The 23405-nt window shown below is 46.1% G+C and overlaps 1 protein-coding gene across 1 annotated transcript; it reads right to left on the bottom strand.

Moving 5' to 3' along the window:
- On the bottom strand, positions 1 to 23385 carry ALOX5AP (arachidonate 5-lipoxygenase activating protein; the record flags this gene model as incomplete). Its single annotated transcript, XM_080689248.1, has 5 exons — positions 23301 to 23385; positions 15750 to 15849; positions 8326 to 8396; positions 4424 to 4505; positions 1 to 163 (listed from the first exon to the last, which is right to left on the bottom strand). The coding sequence occupies exons 1-5, from the start codon at positions 23368 to 23370 to the stop codon at positions 1 to 3; spliced, it is 486 nt and encodes a 161-aa protein (XP_080545374.1). The 5' UTR covers positions 23371 to 23385.
- Between the last annotated feature and the right edge of the window lie 20 nt (positions 23386 to 23405).

Here is a 23405-nt window from a genome sequence, read left to right as displayed (position 1 = left end):
TTAGGGAATGAGAAGTAGAGGGGAGATGGTGGTGGTCACGGTCTTGATGTAGTTTTCAAAGTCGCTTCCGAAAAAGAAGATGAGGTAATAGTTGAGTATACCAGCCAGGGACATGAGGAACAGGAACAAGATGATGCGCTTCCCAAATATGTAGCCAGGGGTGCTGGAAAAGAAGGAAAGAGAAAACTCTCCATGCAGCACACACAACACCCACTTCACAAAAGTGTTATCACTTTCAGATACACAGGGTTTAAATCACAGCTCCGTTACCCAGCCATGCTCCATCTACCCATCTACTTTGTATGAAAGGTGGGGCAGCATCTCAGGTATTATTGGTCATGGAATGTATTTCAAAGTCCCAGTGATGGACCCCAGACCTGAAACCCCATCGTCATATAGCCTTCAGTGACTCCCAAAGTCCAGCACTTAACAGAATCACCTGAGAACATGTTGAAATGCAGATCCCTGGGTCTCCAGTGGCAGAGATCCCAAATCCATAAATCTGGGGTGGGGCCCAGGAATCTATTTTCATAAGCTCTCCAGATGCTCTCGATGCAGTTGGTTGGCACATTTCACTGTTAGAGGCACCACACTCTCTCCCCATGTACGCACCCAGGGCTTAAAAAAGAAGCAAGTCTGTCCTTAAACTCTGGTGCAGTAACACCACGGTTCACCTTTGGAGGGACCTAAAAATTCTAAAGTACCAATTGTAGAGGAGAGAGATGAGTGCAAGGGATCAGTTCTCTTGCCCTTTGAAAGCTAGGTCTATTATCATTTCTGTGAGCTGAATACTTTTGGCCTTGGGATATGTCCCTGACTCGAGGCACAGAGCAGGTGGTCAGTTAGGATTTTCTGAACAAATGTTGAGTGAGAAGTGGGTGAACAACCGAAGAGAAGATGGAGTTGAGTAACCCGAGTTCAGTGGCCCCCACAGTCACCAACTGACACAGTCTGAATGTGTCCTCTCAGATTCATATGCAATCTGATGCTAACAGGAGGTGGGGACTCTGGTAGTAATTCAGTCATGAGGTGGATTGTCATAAACAGGAGTGGTAAACTTATAAAAAGGTGGAAGGGATCCCCCAGCCCTTTGACTTTCTGTCTGCCATGGGAAGATACAGCAACAGGGAGCCATCTTGGAGTCAGAGAATAGCCCTCACCAGACACCAAACCTTCCAGCACCTTGATCTTTGGCTTCCCAGCTTCCAGAACCAAGAGAAATAAAATTCTGTTTGTGTATAAATGACCCAGTCTGTGGTATTTTGCCATACATGCCCCAAATGACCTAGACACCAAATGTTGGCCATCCCTCATTAAGCTGTGAACTTTAAAACACCAAGAGGAATTGAGTGGTACCCCAGCAGAAGAAGGAACTTTGAGGGGAAGAAGGAGCAGCCTAGTACCAGCTGCTGAAGGTAGATGACAAAAGGCAAATAGTCTTATAATATGATGCTAATCGCCATTGAGTTTAGGCCTAGATAGTAGCTTAGATCGAAAGGAGAAAAACAATAGGGCTTATCTTTAACTGCTAGGTAGCAGCGATGCTGTAGATGAACCACAAAGCTCAGGGAGGAAGGGCTTGGGGAGGGGGAGGGAGGCCTGAAAACAAGAGCCATGTACTTCTAGGAGGAGGAGATGAATAGATAAAGGAAAGGTGGTATATGTAAACACAGAATATTATTTGGCTATAAAAAAGTGAAATTCTTTCATTTGCAGCAACATGGATAGAACTAGAGGACATTATGTTAAGTGAAATACAGGCAAAGAAAGATGAATATTGTATGTCCTCACTTCTATGTGGAAGTTAAAGCACTAATCCCAAAGAGGTATAAAATAGAATAGCAGTTACCATAACCTGGAAAGTATGCAGGAGAGGAAGAGAGATGGAGAGATGATGGTTAGAATGAATAGGTTCTAATGTTCTGTGCCACAGTAAGAGAATTATAGTTGACAATAACTGATCAGTATCTCAAAATAGCTAATGTAGAGGATCCCTAATGTTGCTAACACATAAAAGTGATAAATGCCTGAGGTGGTAGATATGCCGAATACCCTGATCGCTACGCTTTGTATGTGTGTATTGAAATGTCACACCATACTCTACAAATAGGTACAATTATCATGCCTCAGTTAAAAATAAGAACACTCTTTTAAAAAGAAAAACAAGAGCGCTGTGACACATCAGTAGTGCCCATGATAGCAACAGGAGAGGTGAGGAGTGTGGAGAACAGACATGGGCAGGGGGTTAAAGGCTAATGGGATCTTCTTACTACTGTCTAATGAGGGACAGCGGGGTATGCTTGAGAGATGTCAATGAAGTTTAGAAAAAACAAATATTTTTAAGATGTCTGATTCTATATCCTGTTGTTTATTTTTGCCAATGTTTATACATTCTCTAACTGTGATCAGTGAATAAAATCTTTAAAATTAAAAGGGCCTGTAAGCCAGGTGGGGTGGCATTTGCCTATAATCTCAGTACTTGGGAGGCTGAGATGGAAATAGTGCAGATTTGAGGCCAGCCTCAGCCACTTAATGAGACCCTGTTCAAAGTGTAAAATAAAAAAGGAGATTAGTCAAGCACAGAAAGAGAAGGGACATATGTTTTCTCTGATATGCCCAAGCTAGGGAGTACTGGTAAAACCAGAGGGGCTCCAGATGATGGAGGGGAAATCTCAGCAAAGCTTGAATGGAAGGATAGGAGAGGAAGAAAGCTGAGGTTGTTCAATGGAGGAGCTACATACAAATATGTGTAATAGCATAAATACAACATGGTTAACCTGGACACTCTTTATTGGGGGGGGGAAATGGGGGGAGAGGGCACGAAGCACAATCTAAATGTACACCACTTTCAATATGTTCCACTTATAAATAAAAATTTAAAAAACACATGAAAAAATAAATATAAATAAATACATAAATAAATAAAAGGTCTGAGGGAGCATCTCTAATGTAGAACGCCCCTGGTTCAATCTCTAGTATCAAAGAAAAACTGGGGGAGTGGGGTGTGGGCAGGTGGGCAAATTTTGTCATGCTCTGTGGGTTGTCTTAGAATTGAAGCAACCATAGAATCTCAAGCAGGTATTCACAAAGGAAGAAAGGAATAGTAATTGAGCCAAATGCCTGGGACCCTGGGGGAGGAAGGCAGGGCTGTATGGGGACAAGCCCAGAGGGGAGCCCTGTGCTTCACTGCTAGACACTCTGCTCCACCACGCCTTACAGAAACAGTCCCAGGAAGAGGCATGATTGATGTTACCCAGGGTAAAAGAGAATGAAGGATATCATTGACAACAGTACTGATAAGAATAGGAGAGATAATGGAGTTATGGTTTGAAAGGATAAATGAGAACACCACTTGAGAATAAAGATAGAGATGGGGGGATTCTTTCTGGGGCCTCAGCCCAGCTCCCCACCAACCCCACTCAAGCCACGGGGCTTCTCAGCTTCCCAGGCTCCCTCCCCAAATAGGGTGCGGTGCTTTCACCTGTGACCTCAACAGGATATCACTCCCCTGTCACTGCTGAGGGATGCTATATAAAGAGAAGGCTCACTGATCGACCACTAGAGGAGGGTTATAAAAAACAGAGCAGGAGGTGGGAGTGGACAGGGAAGGACAGGGAGGCAGAGGGTGGCATGTGCAGTGGCAGCTCCCCGGAATAGATTCCCAGCTCTGGGCAACATCCGTACTCTCAGGAATCCCATCCTCTAAGGAACTAGTGACATACTGTAACCCCAAATATCTTCTAAGTACTAAGTTATTTTGCTAAAATCCAAACTTTCAGTGCAGGTATCATGGAAGTGTAGGGCTGCTCTGGGGCTTTCTGTCTTGTGACTTCTATAAGCAAAGAGATGAGGACTCCATCCAGTTTCTTACTGCATGTCACTGAATCTTATGTTCTCAACCTTCTTGTCTCCAGAGAGCTTACCACGAGGTGCAAACTTAGGTCTCATTTCTCCAAACAAACAAGGAAATGTTTTACTCACAAGAGGCCTGGGAAGCCAGACATAAAAATTCATCCCAGGTTCTGAAGAGGGTATGTATCAGGTATGGGTTTGCAGGAATATGCAACACAGGGTGTCAGCGCACATTGCTGGGCCTTATCGTGCCCTCCAAAAGTTCAATGCTATGCAGAGGAATCTATCTATCTATCTATCTATCTATCTATCTATCTATCTATCTATCTACCTATTTTGCTAGTACCGGGATGCCCTACCACTAAGCTACATCCTCGGCCCTTTTTATTTTATTTTTAGACATGGACTTACTAATTTCCCCAGGCTGGCCTCCAATTTGCAATCCCCCTGCCTCAACTTTTCCAAGTACTAGAACTGCAGATGTGTGCCAACATATCCAGCTGCAAAGAAAATTTTCAGTGAGAAAACTAGACAAGTTTCCAACTATATTTTCACAGTCCCAGCGACCCACCTCTGAGTCCTCTCTCCTAGATAGCCGACAAAGTACTTCTGCCTCACGAACAAGTACATCAGCCCAGCAAAGGCAGCAGGAACTACATAGAGAAGAGAAAACACTGGTTAGTTTTGCAGATACCCAAACAGGCTCTGTTAGCATTGAAGTAACACAGTCATTAACTGCCAACATCGGTAATGAAATCTAGCAGAGGCCACAGGTTTTGACGGTGGAGGCTGGCATGCACTCAGACAAAAGCCAAAGGGCTAGGGAGACTGCAGGACTTTACTAAGAGTTCTATCACAGCCTGGTGCTTGCCCATCTATCGTCTCAAGTGAATCCCATCAGCCTAACCAGGACCAGCATGCCTGTTTCTACACAAGGGGAGTTGGGCTCAGGTGGTCAAAGGGACGGTGTCAGGCTGTCACCTTTCAAGGAGGGGATGGGGTCAGGACTTGGCTCTAGAGACCAGCTCTGAGGCTGCTTCTCTTGAGAGCAGAACTCCCAGCAGCCCAGCGCCTGATCTCTGCTGGATAAATTATACTGGAGATCTCTATAAAATGAGATTTGCTTGTGCATTCAAGCCCCTTGAGAAACAGCCTGCACTCCAGTAACTCCATGGAGTCCTGAACTCAAAGCTAGGAGCCAGAAACCCAGATCCATTAGGACTAATGTTACCTGGAGCTGGCATTCAACTCTCTCTACAAGTGGACATGAGGTATAGCTTTTCTGTTTATTAGGAATTAGTGTGAGAGTGAAATTGATTTGCTGAGATAGACACACTTTTAAAAAATATTTTATTTTAAGTTTTTTTTTTTTTTTTTTTGGTGGTACTGGGGTTCCTGGAAGCCCTTCTACCTCCGAGCTACACTCCCAGACCTATTTTATATTTTTGAAACAGGGTCTCTTACGCCAGCGTGGCTGGCTTTCGAACCTGCGCGATCCTCCTGTCTCCGCCTCCCAAGCACAGGGATTACAAGCGTGCGCCACCACACCCGGCTTTATTTTAAGTTTTTTTAAGTCATACTATGTTGCTGAACGTTTCAGTGAATTGTTGAGGCTAGTCTTGAATCTGTGATCCTCCCTATATTAGCTTCCCAAATACTGGGACCAAGTGGTCTGGCTTATAGAAGTACTTTGGAAACCTCCAAGAACTATGCAAATGCCAAATTAACTGCCATTAGTGTGCACTTTTTACATGCCAGGATCCTCCCAGGACTCTGGGAACTTGAGCTCCAATCCTCCCAGACACCTACAGGTAAGGAGCACTTTCCTATCACTATTTAACAGAAGAGGACACATAAGCTCTGACCAAAGAACCCATGAGGACAGTTGTCTTTTCCTGGAGCGCTACATGCCTGGCAGAGTGCCTGACACATACACACTTTCAAAATATATTTGTCCAATGAATGAGAAAACCTCAGGCAAGTAGTCACACCAGTGGAATTTGAAACCAGGTCCTACAGACCTCAAAACTTAATCACGGCCTCCAGCATCAGTAAATAATAATACTAACATTTACTGATTCCCCCACTGTTCAGGTGAGCCATGCCAAAGTGCCATTTCTGTGGGTCATAAGTCATCAGATGTAAGTATACACTCAATTTAATACATATACATGCATACAAACATACATAAAACTGTGAGTTTTGTCATTATCTGAAAGTCACAAGATTGTTAGAAGCCATGATTTGCCTCAAAGTTTTCCCATCAGGATGGTTCTCTTCTGACTCATGGACCTATTTCTCTTTTTATGATAACTCAGCTGAACCTGAGCTAATAGAAATCAGGTATGGAAGGCCGGGCGTGGTGGCACGTGCTTGTAATCCCCACTCTTGGGAGGTGGAGACAAGATGATCGTGCAAGTTGGAAGCCAGCCTCAGCTGGCTTAAGAGACCCTGTTTCCAAATAAAATATAAAATAGGTCTGGGAGTGTAGCCCAGAGGTATAAGGCCCCTGGGTTCCATCCCCAATACCACCAAAAAACAAACAAACAAACAAAAAGAAATCAGGCATGGAGGAGTCCATACCCATCGTCCTGCTGCAGGAAAGATAGGGCCTCCTGTGGGAACCTGGGCCCCCGGACCACAAAAAAGGGGACAAATCAGGGGTCTACAATTCTGAGATTTAAGCAAGCCACTTCTTCCTTTTGGGCTTGGGCTCCTGCTCTGTAAAATGAGGGTTTGGGGCTAGAATGAGTTCTGGGGTTCCTTTCAGCTAAAAAAAAAATAGCAACTCTACAGTCTATTATATCCATAAAAAAATCTACAGTCCATTGTATCCATAAGAAATGGCAGTTGTCAATAAAATTATGAAAAAGGGTTGACTGCCACTTTTCAGCCTGGCGATGCCCATGCTTGTTTTGACGACAAGGGATGCAATTTACAGGGCTCTGAAACACCTTCAGACTCCCTCTGTATTTACCTAGCCAAAGCAGCTCCACCTAGATCAAGTCTTATGTAGGACTTAAAAGGAATCATAACTCCTAGTATGAGTGGAGTTTGACTTGATTTTTCAAGTAATAACAGGCATGCCTTTTGTTTCTCTCAGGATGAAGAATGAGAAATAGTGGTGAGCTGGCTGACAGTCTTCCTAGCAGAGCAGGCTGCACGGTGTCCCTTGAGCGGTTTCTGCTGCCTGGCCCTCGCCGCCGCCCATCCTTCATGGGGCACCTCACTCTAGGCAACGGTGCCTCCATGCTCCACCGTACTTCACCACATCTCTGTTTTACTTATTCCTACATCCTACATCCAGATGACAGGGCTTGGCATACAGTCAAAGTTTGATTTTTTTTTTTTTTTTTTTTGGTGGTACTGGGGTTCCTGGAAGCCCTTCTACCTCCGGGCTACACTCCCAGACCTATTTTTACATTTTTATTTGGAAACAGGGTCTCCTAAGCCAGCGCACGCGGCTGGCTTCGAACCTTCGCGATCCTCCTGTCTCTGCCTCCCAAGCGCAGGGATTATAAACGTGCACCACCACGCCCGGCTCAAAGTTTGATTTATATTTATTACATAGAAGAGTAAAGTCAGAGGGTACTTGTGGGAAGTCCAGAATTTGGAACTAAAAGACCTGGGCTCTGATCCTACCTCTGAGGCTCTCCAGTTGAGCCATTTCAAACAAGGAACTTATCTCCCTGAACCAAAGTGTCCTCAAAGGTAATTGGGGAACGAATATCCACTCTACATGCTTTACAGAGTAGGGTGAAGATAATAAGGATTAAATAGTCCCATCAGAGGGTTGCTTGTGGCCTTTTCACAGGGGCCCTGCTGGGCCACAGAAGCTGCCTTCTCCATGCTGAGCTGAGACTGGATAGATGCCAGTGGTGGCCAAGCCTGTCTTATGCTAAGTGTCCAAAGAGGACCCCAAAATACGACTGGTTTCCATTGCATTTTAAATTATTTCTGGGAATTGATCTGTTTTTCCGACTTGCTGAAGTCAAGACTGTAGGCTGCTGATAACCCAGATAGGATGGGGAACCTGGAATCCAGCCTGTGGCTCCGTGCACATGTGCCCAAAGGAGGGCCACCACCATGCAGGGAGATTATTAGCAGAAGAGCCAAGTGACAGCAGTCTCAGAATAGATCCCTCCAGCGCTTTCATTTATAATGCCCTTGATCTGAGCCAATGCTGCTTACGAATTCTGAGTCACATTTAGCCTTAAACTACCCTTGTCAGCCCGGCAGCTCTCAACCAGCCACCAGGGAGCAAGCATTAGCAATGCATTAGCACACGGAGCTGTGCGCAGGCTCAGAGTGCACCTGGAACATGACCTCCCTCCCAAGGGCTCTCATCCCTCCAGAGCCTCCCAGATTGGAGCTGGAGGGCAGGCAATGTCTTTTCAACAAAATGCCTGCCCTCTGAACCTCTGTGAGGTGCACGTTATAGAGAGGGAACACACAGAGGGAAGTCTGGGTTACCTTGGCTGCAGAGAAGCCCCGCACTCCAGAGCACCACAAGAAAAGTGGGGTATGCATCTACGCAGTTCTGGCTGTGGAATAAACAAGGAGAGAAATCAGAAAAGACATTATTGCAACGTGGTCTGAAAATTCCTGGAAACCCCAAGTTAATAAGCAGCATCATGCAAGAACCACAAACCCCTTTCGTCATTCCACTTACATCTACCCAGTAAGACATGGCCGCTAGCCACCACGTCCGCAGCAGACAGTGGTGTGAAGCAGACACATGTTCAGAATCCATTAACTCGGTTCCTACAGCGAAGCCCATCTGAGACTTGGTTTCTTGATGTATTCGCTTTTTGGCAGGGTTCCTGTTCCCAGCCGTGTCTATGCGCTTCTTGGAATTGCAAAGTGAGCAGAGCCTGCAGCAGGGCATGATCACAGGCAGACTGGTGGTTGCAGGGGAGATGAGTCCAACTCAGAAAACCTTTATGTCAGACTCACACAGGCCAGGCTGAGAAAGAAAGGTGAGCTTCAAGCATTAAAGGAAACCAGAGTCCATTCACAAAAGCAGATGAGAGAAAGCCAAACCGGCTTGCTGATGGCGCAGTCACTGTGTGCTGGCACAGTCCTCAGTCCCTGGTGGGGCCGTTGCTGCATGCCAGGCACTGTGCTGGTGTTTTACACCCTTATCTCCTTTAATGTACCATAGACCTGTGTGCTCACAAGACGACTGTACAAGTTCCCCCTGGCTCCTATAACAAGCGGCCACAAACTTGGTGGCTTAAACACGAACTCACCATCTCACACTTCGGGAAGTCAGAAGCCTGAAATGGCTCTCCCTGGGCTAAAATCAAGGGGTCTCTGTAGCTCTCAGGGAGAGTCCATTTTCTTGCTTCTCAGGATCCACACATCGCTTGGCTTGAAGCCCATTCTGCCCCAAAGCCAATGATGGCTGATGGAGTTATTCTGAAAATATTCTGGGGAGAGATACAGACCCAGAAGACTTTGTTGTTGTTTCTTTTATTCTTTGCAGTGTTGGAGATGGAATCCAAGGCTTCAAGCATGCCAAGAGAGTGCTCCACCGCTGGGCTACAGCCCCATTCCAAGTCTTTCTGGTGTTAAATCACTTTTGTCTCCTGCCCCATTTAAAGAATCCTTGTGATTACATTGAGTTCTACCTAGATAGTTCAGAATAAGCTCTATTTTGAGGTTAACTGGTTAGGAACCCAAATCTTGTTTTTATCATGAAGCAGCACATACTTTCGGTTTCCTGGGATTAGGATGTGGGCATGTAGTAGGGAGATATGACTTTGCCCACTGCCATTATGTTCATGTTTCAGATGAGAAGCTGAGGCTCAGAGTAACTGAATAACTTCCTCAGAGTCCCCCAGCCTGGGGTGGAAAAGCCAAGATCCACCCCTGGTCAGTCTTTCTCCAGAGCCAGGCGCATTAACTCTTTGATGACAAGACATTAAATAGTAGGTGTCCTCATGAGGAGTTTGTTGTCTAGACCAGGACAATATGTACACAATAAACATGGGAAAACAACAGAACAGGCATAAGGGGGGGGGGGTTGAATGAGAGCCAGAAAAGGCACTTGACCAGGAATTACCTCAGTCCCCATCCTAACTTTAAACTGGCAGAGCAATCTCTCCAGACTTAGTTTCCTTGACTGTAAAACCAAGAGACTGAAAACAGCGCTAAGACCCACTGAGGTTGGGAGTCCAAGATGTAATGTAGGGGTTCTGAGAAGTGCTCCCTGCACTGGCAGCACTCAAGAACTCGAATGTGGCACCAGTGCATGCTGAAGTTTGAGAAGTATGTGTTGATGGGATTTGAACTAAATAAATGCAAGCAAAGGCACAATTTTCAAACTGTTTATTTTATCTTAGGGTCTCTTGCCTCAGTAGAACCACTGAGAACTCTGGTGCTATGCTTTGAATATGGGTAGTGTCCTTGGTCCTTATGTTAAAGGCTTGGTCCCCAGAGTGCGTTGCTGGGAGATGCTATGGACCTTTAAGAGAAAGGGCCACAGGAAGGTACTTAAGCTGTTCAGGTGGATTCTGGAAAAAGACTGAAATGCCACCTGTCCTCTCTCTATGGCCTGGCTTGAGATGCGAACGCTCACTCTGTCCTGCATCCCCACTGATGTGTGGCCCTCACCAGAGGCCCAAATCCATGGGTCACCTGACCTTGGACTTGAACCTCCAGATCCATGAGCCCAAGTAAAATCCTCTTTATTTCATAAGCATCCTGGATCAGTTATTTTGTTATAGTGATGCAGACCTGCCTAATATATCTGGAATGGGCATCCCATGATCCACACACTGCAGAGACCTCAGAGAGATCAGGCTGTCTTTGCCCAGCCACAGGAAACATCTTTTCCTTCTAATGTGGAAAAGAGACTTCACTGGAGAAAAACAGTGAATATAATAGGTGGGAGACCTGTGCATCCTGTCCTGGGAGACAGACACAACCAAAAAATAAATAAATAAAAACAGGCACAGGACAGAAATCGCGTGCTCCTGCTGGCTCTGCTAGCTGCTCTGAATTCCTAAATTTTCCACAGATCTAGTGGGCACAGTAAGAACACCAAAGGCCAGGAGTCTTTTACCACTTCTCCATTTGGGATGGCATACTCAGCAAATAAACATGCCCAGAGTTACAACTGCAGCAGCTACTGTGCTTATCCATTATTAGAGGCACAAAATTGCAGCTGCAGGACTGGGAGAAATGTGAGGCATTTCCCAGCACAAGAAAACTAGGGAAAAAAATCCTTTTTCAGTTGGACAAATAACATGCCATGTCACATGGGGTATAATATCTGACGCTCTTGGAGTTTGAAAATCTATTAATACTAAGGAGTTTCCCCTGCTTCCTCCTCATTCTCGTTTTTCTTTATTTGTTTGTAAGTGGTCTCATCTGGGTGATGCAAAGGTGGGGAGGGGAGGGGGAGATCCTTAATTGTCCAGGAATTAGAGAAAACTGGCCAGTAATTTGATATACAATCAGTCCTTCAAGCATTCCTGCCGCTTAATTCAGACCGCCTTGGTTCCTAATAAAACATGTTCTGTCTGGAGTTGAATGGAACTCCCCAGCTGTCAGAGAATAGGATCTTTGAGGGATTTCCAGTGTATTCTCCGAGTCTTATTCTTGGTCTAGCCCAAGCCAATCGCCCTCCTCATCTAGAATCTCTACTGCATCTGCTTCCAAAGCTCCAGGCACATGTGCCCCTCCAGGAGAAGAGGCTGCAGGGCTGGATTCAGGGAACACCATCAGAAATATGTCTCCAGGCTCATGCAGCCTGCATCCAGTGCCAGGGCTGCCCACTTACTGGCTGTGTGAATGTGGGTGCGTTCCCAGCCTCATGGGACCCCAATTTGCTTGTCTATAAGAGGTGAAGCCAGGTGTGGTGGCTCATGCTTGTAATCCCAGTACTTGGGAGTAAAGAATAAAAAATAGGGATGGGGTGTAGCTTGGAGGTAGAATACCCCTGGGTTCCATCTCCAGTAAAATAAATAAATAAATAAATAAATAAATAAATAAATAAATAATAAAGAAAAGGAGACATTAGCAATTGCCCCCCCCCCAGACTGTTGTGAGAATAAAATGAGATAAGGCACCATGAGGCTCAGAGGCAGCATTCAGGAAATGGTCCCTGATATTGTTCCAATGTTAATCCAGCGAAAATGTCTTTTCCTATGGACACATGATAGTTATTCTGGATTTTCTTTTGAGAATTTTTGTGCCATATCATTCTTCAAAACAGAACTGAAACCCCATTTTGATTCTCATTTCTTGAGGTCTAAATAGGAGCTGCTCGGCAGATCCTGCAATAATTTACCATGCTCCATTCAATCTGACGTCCTTCAGCCCTGCTGTTTTGACAGAGAGAAAAAAAGACTTGTGCTATTTTCCCTTTCATTCTTCTCCACTCTAGGGCTATAGTAGAGAAACACTGATCTGTTCATTGGCTTGGATTAATAGAGTTCATAATAGTGCCAATAGTAATCAATCAGATTAATCCAAGATCATTGATCAAGACCTAACTCTTCCATCAAATAATTGTAGGAATCAATGTGACTTGAAAGTGAGTCTACAGTGGATGTGGACAGGTGCAGGGGAGAAGTGGCATTAGGGTGGCCTTTCCCAAAATGTTCTGCAGAAAAGAAGCCAGGGGGTGGAGAGCATCTGTGGTAAACTGAGACACCTCCATCCTGGACAGGCAGGAATCAGAGTGTGCTGTAATGTACTGCAGGCTCTCAACCGTCTGGCCACAACAATCTTGTTCTTCCCTCTAGCACTTGTTAGTGACCCATGAGCTTGCAATCCATGGAACATACCTTAGGAAATTGCACACCTCCAAAGACTCATCTCCTTTCTACTACCTGTGCTGCTTCCCCAGCACTCCACAGGGAGAAACCTAGGGCCAGCTAACTAGTATTTTTCTCAAAAAAAAAAAAAACAAGCTTTGACCAAGAGTGGACAATCTGCGCTCTTCTGCTAGGAAGACAGCCTGGAGGTACATTTTGTTATCTGTGAACAGAGAGTCAAGGTCCAACTCCGTTTAGTTCTCAACCCTGACTCAGCGCTGGCCTGGTGAGAGAAGGGTGGTAGGACAGGTCATTGATCAAGGCTAATGTCTGGGCCAGTTGACTGTGCTGGCTGAAACGTCTGTTATGTCTGAAACGTCTGTTATTCCAGAATCTTAAGCTATCTGCATCTGTCTACAGTCATATTTTATGCTGAAAAATGCACATCAGGCTTTTCAGAGCACCAGTCCATTTATCCTTTAGGCTATTTTTCCTTCATAGCCAGAGTCTCTAAACATTTAGGATCCTATAGCCCATCAACCAAAAGTTTTGATCATGCAACCTTATGACAGGTATATTTATGAATAAATTATATATAGTACTTGTCCTACTGTCAATCCGTATATTAAAATGAGTACATCTTCACTTCTTAAGTTTTAGATAGCATGATTAAATACACCTTCTTTTCTTCCTGCACCCCATGGATCACTTGGCACCCCTTTTTAGTGTTTTTGGAGGCCCATGGAGAAGCTAATGCTAGTAATGACTTTCTACTAGAACAATACATGATCCCCTTCCCAGTAGGGTCCTGGCACAGGCACACAGCCAAGGTGCCTCAGACATTTGCCAGCATGCAGAAGCCTGCCGCATAGGTATCTGGCTCCCTTTTACAACCCACACAGGCACACACATGCTCTTATCAGGCCAGGGAGAAAGTGGTCCTTGTAATAGAACCAGAGACATGTCTGAGCAATCTCTTACAGAAAGTTCTCCTTCCTTTCTCTTTACTTCCTATCTCTCCACGTGTGCTCTTTTCCTCCTCATAGAGGCTAAGACACAGGTTTTGAAAGCTAGGCTACAGCACCCCATAGGTTGGGGACCCCCAAGCAGCAACAATCACCCACCACTGTCCTCTTTACCTTCTTACTCCCACAGTCTATGTGATTGCAGAACTTCCAAACCACCCTCCCAAGCAACACAGCACAACCACCAACCAAACGGCACTTTGGCAATTTGGAGGCTGACAACCAAGGAAGCCGGGTGTTCTGGCTCCTTACAGATATTTCACTCCTGGGGGCAGGGCATGGGGGGGAGTGAGAAGCGAGATGGTCCAGACTGATCCCATTCTTGAGCATTGCTGGCAATGTAGAAACTTAGCTTCTATGCAGGTGCATAGAAATTCCACTGTAACATCTCCCAGAGAGACTGAGGAGTCCACAGGAAGGCAACGTCATCAGTGAGAACACAGGTATCTGCACCAAAGGAAGCTGCTCATTCACACTGGTAGAATAGTGGTTATGTATCTTTTGGATTTCACTTTCAGAGAGACGTTGACCCCACCGCCGATCAGACACCCTCCTTGCACCTCTTGCACAGGATGTGTCTGAGAGGAACTCTTGCATCCCCGCCCCTGACCCAAAGCAAATGGTGCACGCAGATTGACAGCAACCTACAGGTTTTCCCTGCCCTCCTTCTATGAAGTCTTAAATTATATCTTACATTTCTTAAACTGATTCTGAGAATATACCCAAGACCCAGATGTTAAAATGGAAATCTCCCTACAGTTCTTCAGGAAAGTATCTCCTTGAGATCCTGCTGCTGGAATAACCTGGATAGGAGTGCTTGCTATGAGTGGCAGGGTCAGAGCAGGTGGGTGGGATGAGAGTGTGAGGTCTGGGGGACCCTGTGGGGGCACTGTGGGTACTCTGTAGTCACCTGAAAAGGACAAGGGCTCAGAGAGGGCCAGAGGCCAGGAAGTCAGCCAGTGACGACCCTGCCAAAGTGACCATGATCCCTCCAGGTAAGGTACACAGCAACTTAGGAGCTGAGGGAGAAAAGGGAGCCAATGACTGAAACACTGTGATGGGGAGGGCTTCTACTGGACTCCTCCATGACACTTCACAGAAAGAATAAATAGTATGGACTGAAGATAAGGAGTACTGCTAAGGGTGAAGTAGGCCAGTCCCATCAAAATTCCTACGGGTCAATTTAATACAGAGGAAGCCAAGGGCCCTCCCTCCCAGCTGCCCCCCAGAGCAAGGGGCCCAGAGTCCCCCTTGAATTTGCTTGTGCTGTTACTGTCACTCTAAACATACTTCCCACAGGTGCCACGATTTCCCTTTGGAAGGAGCTGTGGGGACATCAAAGTCACCTTTGAGCTGGAACTGAAGGCCTGCTCCCAGGTAGCTCCCCAGCGTGGAGCCTTCCTTTCTGAAGGTCTCTTGTCACAGGCAGCCAACGTGGCCCTGCTGATCCTCGAACAAATACTTTCTGCATGAATGCCAAGTCACATTTGAATACCACCCATCTGGATTTGTATCCCAAATAGACCGTGCCCCTCTTCCTGGAGCTATTCAGGTATTTTCAAATAGTTTTTTGTTCCAAAGTAGACTGAGAGAGGCTACCGCACCTGCATAGTGCCCCATTCTTTCTGTTCTTGCTCTGGTGGCCCCAAAAGAACCTGGTGTTATAAAACTTACTGATGTTTTGTCACACCTCCAGGCTGCCACCAGAGGAGTGTAGGACTGCCGGTGTGTGGCCACTCCCTGCAGTCTGAGGATGAGTCAGGGCTGGTTTTCACCCTGGGGCCTCCAGACCAGCCCACAGGAAATTGGTCAATTCCACTGACTAGATGACTGGCTCAGATGTTTCTGAGGCTGTGGACATGGTACCTTGCCCACCCCCCCACCCCCACTTCCTTCCCTCCCACCCGAGCAGTCACTCAGATGCTGAAGAGTGTCCAGAGAGTCTCCTAGGTGAAGTTCTTCCTCCCTGGGGATCCCATCTCCCCACACTCGGGAGATTGGCCCAGGCAGGTTTGTGGCCTCGAGCGCGCGCTCCACTACTGAAAGGAGGACCCCAGACCATGTTCCCACTCTGTTAGTCAGCAGCACCAGGGTTTGGACTCACTTGGCAGTGTAGACGCGCTCAAAGGCGAGTGTTCCTGTCCTCTGGAAGCTCCGCCCATTCTGGGTTTTGCTTTCATGCTCCACCTTGTGGGCAAAGAATCCTGCCGGAGAGAAAAGTTTCGTTTGGTTCTTTTGGGGCAAGTTCAGGAATCCGCTCCTGTGTAGTCTTGCTAGATCACTAAAATGCTTCCTTGACTGGATCCCAAACAGCCCTAATGTCCTATAGCAAATACCATTTGGCAAAAACATACTTGACAGCTGCTGTTTCCCAATCACACTTGGGGATGCAACTGTGAGCAACTCAGAGGCCCTGCTTTAGGGATCTTACAATCTAAAGAAACAGACAAACAAGAAAAGCAGAAGTTAGATGACAGAGCGATGCACAGAGTGAGTTCACAGTGCTGTCAAGTGTCAAGGGAAGCAGTTTAATTCATTGAGTTTGGGTCTTGGAAGCATTCCTAGAGGGCATGATGCCTCAAGCTCAAACTGGAAGAACAAGCAGGAATCCACCAAGCAGATAGAGGGAGGGAGCAAGGGGCAGAGGGGGGCATCCCTCCACTCCAGTGGAAGAGCACATGGGGATTCCACAGGCAAGAGCATCTACTCCAAATGTCCAGCCCAAGACGGGGTGGACAGGACCCTGCAGAACTACCAAAGCGGCCAAAGGGGTGAGCAGTGAGTCCTTTTTTTCAATGACACATATCTATTATCACTTGTCACAGGCCAGACACTTGGCTTGAAACAGAACACAAAGCAAAGAGTCTTGGCCTAAGTTGCCTATGCTTTGGTACAGACAGTGGAGGAGACAGAGCTTATGCAGCGAACAAAATAAATACATTATAATTATACAGTGTGTTGAGCCATGGAAAACAGAGACAGGAGAACCTGGTAAAGAGCCGCTGAAGTGCTCAACAGGATGTACTGAGTGAGGCTCAACAAGAAGGTAGCCGCTGAGCTAGGACTAGAAGAAGGTGACCAGAAAGTGTCCGGTAGCACAGCACCGTGGCACACACTTGCAATCCCCATGCTTAACAGGCTGAGACAGGAGGATTCCTGGTTGAAGGCCAGCCTCAGCAACTTAATGAGAACCTGTTTCATGATATAAATAAATAAATAAATAAATAAGGGGCTGAGGATATAGCTCAGAGGTAGAATGCCCTTGGGTTCAATCTCCAGCACCACGAAAGAAAGAAAGAAAGAAAGAAAGAAAGAAAGAAAGAAAGAAAGAAAGAAAGAAAGAAAGAAAGAAAGAAAGAAAATAAATAGGACTGGGGATGTAGGGAGACAACACTTTTCTAGCATCTGCTAGACTCGGGCTCATCTCCATTCGAGAGCAACAAGGCGCTGTCTACGGGGATGGCGCAACCCGAAAGCCATTGTCTGTCTGTAGTGTGGCAAGTGCTCGGAGGGGTCAGACCCAGAAGACGGGGCGAGATAAGATCTGATTAGGCTGACGGACGTGGACGTGTAAGAGTCACCCGGAGGACAGAATCTGGAGGGTGTGACTATGCATTGGATAACGTGGGGGGGGTCTCTCTTCTTTTTCCTCTCTCTCTTATCTTTCTCCTTGCTCTCCCTCCTATTTTATTTCTGCACTCCTACTGCAAGATTGAAAAGAGAAGACGGTGATTGGATTCCTTTTCATCAACTAATGTTAACCTCTTCAGAAAGACATGAAGAAAAGGGCACCTTATCCATAGTGTCGATGAGTAAAAATCCTTCATGCTTTGCTTTTCTGAAAAAATCCACCCTGTGAGAATGAGCTTATTTTGAGCACACCTGTGGCCCAGCTTGCACAACGGAGGGATCCACCATGCCCTGGCTGTCCTGACAGATGCCCGACACACTCCCCTCCTGAGCCTTACACCAGCTCTATGAAGTGGGAAGTACTGTCCCCATTCTCTAGACAAGGACACCGCTGTTCAGAGAGGTGAAGAAACTTTCTCAGAGCCACTCTGCCACTGGGGAATGGTGAGTTTGGGAATTCATCCTAGCCGGGCACAAGAGGTTATATTCCACCCCTTGCTATCCCATGGAAGCAAGATTCCTCCCTCCGGCTACACAGGGTGTGGTATATCTGTCTATTGTGAATGTCTCTACTTTGCAGACATTACAATAGAAAATTCTGAGCCAGACATGGTGGCACATGTCCCAGCATTTGGGAGGCTGAGATAGGAGGATCTCGGCTTGCAGACAGCTTCAGCTACTTAGTGAGGCCCTTTGCAACTCAGTGAGATTTTGTTTCAAAATAAAGAATAAAAAATAGGGCTGAGAGTACAGCTCAGAGGTAGAACGCCCCTGGGTTCCATACCCAGTGAGAAAGAAAGAAAGAAAGAAAGAAAGAAAGAAAGAAAGAAAGAAAGAAAGAAAGAAAGAAAGAATGGATTCAGATTGCTTTCTTTTCAGAACCCAAGATGGTGCCTGTGAACATGTAAACTGGGCTAGTATTAAGAAACTCAGAGGGCATTTTCTCAATCAGAAGTGTAAACTGACTATGCTTTTTTGCATCTGCCTTTCTTCTTCCTCACCCCTCATACCTTAACCCCTTCTAATCCTCCAGTGTGCTGCACAAAGCAGGCATGCAAAGGTCATTAGCATGCTGATCTTGGTTGTCTGCTAACATTAAACCAAAACCAGAGAGAGAGAGACAAAGACAGAAACAGAGATAGAGAGAGACCGGACAGAGACAGAGTGGTGGAGAGTGGCGCACAGAGATGGCTGCAAAGAGTTTCTGAGAATCTCCCGCATGCTGGGCTACCTTGCCATCTCATCCCATACCTTGCACAGCCACATATGGAAGGAATCAATAACTCTGCTTCTCAGGTGAAGAAACTGAGGATCAGAGATGTCAATTTTATTTCTCAAGATCCCATAAAATGATCTCAAATTTTTAGTTGACCCCAAAGTCAACATGAGCCAGCAGTGTGACTGCTACAAGCCCTCAACAGAATAACTTAAGTATAGATTACTTAACAGGATTGGTGCCTAATTCACAGGGATTTCCATTTCTCTGCACATAAAGACCATCTGCATTTTAGAAATGACATGGGAAGGAGAGAGGTAACCTTCTGGTAAAGGGCTCTAAAAGCCAAGCCATCAGAGAGACAATATATTCAGAAGGAACATCACAGCTGGAGTTGTAAACACAGAAGCAGCAGGCCTGGACCAAGCTTTTCCAGATAGCAGGACCAGGACCACTGATCATAAGACACCAGGCAGCAGTTCAGTTCAGCATAAGTAGGAACTTCCTGGGCAGCGAGCCCTGGAATTAATGAATTTTTGACAATATATTCAAATAAAGTGTCTACTCTCTGTAGTCAATATTTAGGTGTGAATCTCAGTTTCACCACTAAAGCTCTGGGACTTTTCATATCTTTATGCCTCACTTTGCTTATCTGTAAAATAGAAATAAATAATAGAACATATTCCATAAGGTATAAGAATTGAATAAGATAAACTGTGTTCAACTGTGCAGCACAAATCACTGTTTTTGACACAAAGTAAGCCATGAGTGGACCTGGTAGGAAGGGCAGGCTCTGTTTCATCCCTCTGTCTCTTCGTTTTCTTCTTCTCTTTACCCTACAAACATTCAGATCTTTCCTGTGAGTTCCCTGTCACTGGGGTGTTGATGGAGGTGGGGTTGGGTGATGTGGAGACTCTTGCATTGAGGAGACTACATGAGTCTCCAGGAGTCTGTTTCAGGAGTCCATTAAACACCAGGTTGTGTTATTAAGCCTTCCAATATGGTGCCAGTAAAATCCCTTGGGAGTGTGTGTGCCAGAAGCAGGGCACTGGGGACAACAGCCGCAGAACCTCCCTCCATGGCCCAGTGCTCACACAACCTTATATTGCTGGGCCATCGTATCTTTCTGCTTGGCTTCAAAGCAAGAAGATATTTAAAGGAGGCCGCCTCTTTTGGAGGAGAGAGGAGGATGCTAATCCCTCCCACCTATCCAAGAGGGCTGTGAGGACATTGCTCCTGCCCACGGTGACCATCCTCTTTATCCTCTGCCTTCACTGTGCTGGCTCCTTGCCCAGAGCCCTCCCCTCCCCAGAGCTCACCATCAACCCCCAATCACATTAGTTTGGTTTCCTGTGAGAATGACTTTCTCCAAATAGAGGTGCTCCTCTACTTAGAGTGGCATTACTGCCCAATAAACCTATCAAAAACTGAAAATATTGTAAGTGAAAAATGTGTCAGATCAGCCAGGGGTGGCGCGTGCCTGTAAGCCTAGTACTTGAGAGGCTGAGGCAGGAGAACTGCAGGTTTGAGGCCAGCTTCAGCAACATAGACTCTCAGCAACTCAGCAAGACCCTGTTTCAAAATAAAGAATAAAATGGGGCTGGGAGTGTAGAGATAAAATGTCCCTAAATTCAACCCCAGTACAAAAAAGAAAAGCTTCAAATCCACCTAATCTGTGGAATGTCACAGCTCAGCCCACGTCAAAGGTGCTCAGTAGCCTACAGCTGGGAAAAGTCCTCAACCACAGAGCTTATTTTGTAATGCTATTGAATATTTCATGTCATTTATTGCATACCGAAAATTAAAAAAAAAAAAACAGAATGGCCCTATGAGTACTTTCATACCACTGTAAAGTTAAAGACTTGTAAGTGAAAAATTGTAAGTAGAACCAGCCTAAGTTGGGGACTATTTTCCTCAGCTTTGTGTCAAGGCAGAGCAGTTGGCACCTGGGCAGGAGAGAGTAGAAACTCCCTGCCTACTCTTCAGAGAAAAATGCATCCATCTGTCTCTCTACACTCCCTGAGAAACCAAGTTTGGATACTTCTGATCCAGGATGCTTACGAGGATGTACTTTAAACTGGCTCTTTTCTGCCAGGTCTGCATTGTGCAAACCAAACTGGAAGAGAGCCCCCAGCTCAGCGATCCTGATGACTAAAGGACATTTGAAGGCAGAGGAGGAAGCTGCTCCAAGCAGCCTGGGCTCTGCCAGTCCTCAGATAATCAGGCTCAAGTACACACCCAGAATGCGGAGCGCAAAGCTGACAGGGACTCATGTGCTACTGTACCTTGTTGTCTCAGACCCAGAGTGTGCGGTACCTGGAAACCACATGGAAATACATATTTTTTAATTAACAGGAAGGTTTTGGACTGCATTAAGAGAGTGGGGGAGAAAAGCACAGTGTTTGCATATTCTTTAAACCCTATAAGATAGGTTTATGGTTCCAGCAGGAGGTTAATTAGAATTGCAAAAAGGAGGCTTGGACATACATCTAGACCTTCCTGTTTGCCTAAAAACTCACAGTTAAAAACAAGTAGAGGTGTATCGCCCGGGTCATTTGAATTTTTCTTGTTGTCCTCCCCGCACCCACTGCCCCCAACACACAGAGAGAGTTATAGTTAAGTTACAAAAAATCCTTAGGGATGATTTCAGCACCCCTGCGAAGCTCAGGTCCCTCCCTAAAGAAGAGCATGTCTTATCCTAAGCCACTGGAGGTGTGGCTTTAATGTAGGGACAGAAACTCCCTTCCCCAAAGCTGAGTGGGACAGCTTTGTGCACAGACACTGTGGCCACACACTGCCCTAGCTGGCTCCCAGGGGCTGGGAGGATGAAGGAGCCATGTGCGGCTGCACTAGCACAGCCCAGTTGCCTGTCTGCTGACCGTGAAAGTCTCCAGCCCCAAAACAGCTCCCCGCTGACCCACACTTGTATCCACAACCAGGAAGCCTCCACAGCACTCAGAGCTCATCAACAGATCTCGTGAAACTGTTTGTGAGGCGCTGTGTTCCGTTCCGGTATCTATCTCATCTATCTCATCTATCTTATCTGTCTTACATGTTGTATTAACAATCCAAGCCTTTAGATCAGGAAGACTCGGACATGTGGCAATCTATAACCTCCTTTCCTTTCCCCGATATGCTACAGAAGAAAGCTTGATCCCAACTGTTAAAAATAATTAGAATTCTTACCATTCATCTCAAGTCTGTCCAGGGTGTGTTAGGCTATTACAGAGAAGCCCAAAACCCACTAGAGAGAAGGACCAGGCCGGGGACATCTCAGATTGGAGAGAAGAAAAGGCCATTCTCGCCACAGGGGGCCTTGCATCTTCTCCTGACTCAGCTCTGGGCTGAAATGGAGCAGCTAAGCCCAGCCCTGACTGCATTGGCAGGTGGCAGAGCATGGGGTTCCCTGTCCACTGATGCCTGTCGATAATCTGATGGACAGAGGGGAAAGGGCTGGAGGAAAGACTCCTCTCAGCTGAACAGGTGCTGCTCACCTGCCCACCCATGCGACTGCCTTCACAGAGCCTGGAGGGGTCACCGCGGGCTTCCTGCTGTCCCTTCCTTCCTTGCAGGCGGGAGCTGTGGCAGTCCTGCTCACTGCTACTTCCCAGGTACCCTGGATGCCACCCGGTGAGCAGTGAGGGCTCTGTAGCTGGATGCAGGCCGAATATTTACTCAATCCCAGGTCAATTCACAGGACCAAGGGAGCTCTGTGTAAAATGGGAATGGCTTGAGGAAGTGGTGGCCAAAATAAACCACTTGTTCCCTCTCTGAGTTGCAACTCGATGGTGCATGATTTAGTATAAAAATGTTTGAGTCAGAAAGCTACAAAGCGTTGTTCCCTACAGGAAGCATACTTTGAGTGTGCAGAGAGTGGATCTCTCTGATACGGGAGGCTGAGGGGAAGCCTTGCTCTGTGCCCAGAAAGCAAAGCCACCAGCACCTGTTCCCATCAAGATGGGGACAGTATCAGAGTATCCCAAAGTGATTCAACACTCCAAGTTCCTAAGAACAAGAGTGTGTAAACATCAGTGTCTACCGGGAAACCATCTCAGCTGCCTTAGCAATTACTCTCCTGTTTGCTCCATCTTAATTCACCGTAAAACCCAAAGCCACTGGAGAGCCTTATAAAAATTCTCTTTAGGCAGTCCTAAGTTAAGATTAAAGGAGGTCCTGCCTTTTTCAGATCTAGTGTCCTGCTTGGTTTAATTATTAATAGCAAGGTCCACGAACAATGAATCCCAAACAAGAACGCCCCCTCATAAGTATATAATATATATGAAAAATACTTCAAAAAGTACACATTGCTAGAGGAAAAAGCAGTGTTACAAAAAAGCACTTCCTTCAAAAGAAAGAAAACAATACAGAACTAAAATAATAATAAGGTGGTTTCCCAAATTCACTTTTTTTTTCTTTGTTTTTTCTTTTAGCTTATAGATGACATGTAACTTTAGCTGTACTGCAGGTAAATTACTTAAGCCCAATGTCTGGGTGTATTTGTATCTCCTGTACCCTTCCTAGGCTCCCAGCCTTTTACCGCACCCTGCCCATGGTACTTTAGTTAAAAGGCTGGTCACACACTCTCTAATGAGGGGTTCCACACAGTCATCACCATTAAGGTGAAAGAAAGCCCAGGAGGAGGGAACCCCCAAATTCACACAGAAATGCACCCCCCATGCACTGAAATAAACAGAGATGAGGCCAAGGTTTGTGTGCCTGCCCCCACACACCACTGTCTAAGACTAACTTACAAACATCCATCAAATAGCATGTGTCCTCTATTCCCCCCTGAGAGAGGGGCTTCCTTACCATTCTGGACCACGCTGATTAGGGTGACGATGGCCAGCAGCACAACATTCCCCACAGTTTCATGATCCATGCTTGCTTCAGGCTGTCCAGAGGAGACTGGCTTGG

This window comes from Muscardinus avellanarius (assembly GCF_963383645.1).
Source record: "Muscardinus avellanarius genome assembly, chromosome: 2".
NCBI lineage: Eukaryota > Metazoa > Chordata > Mammalia > Rodentia > Gliridae > Muscardinus > Muscardinus avellanarius.
Note: the sequence above shows the minus strand (reverse complement) of the source record. Positions and strands in the feature narration are given on the sequence as shown.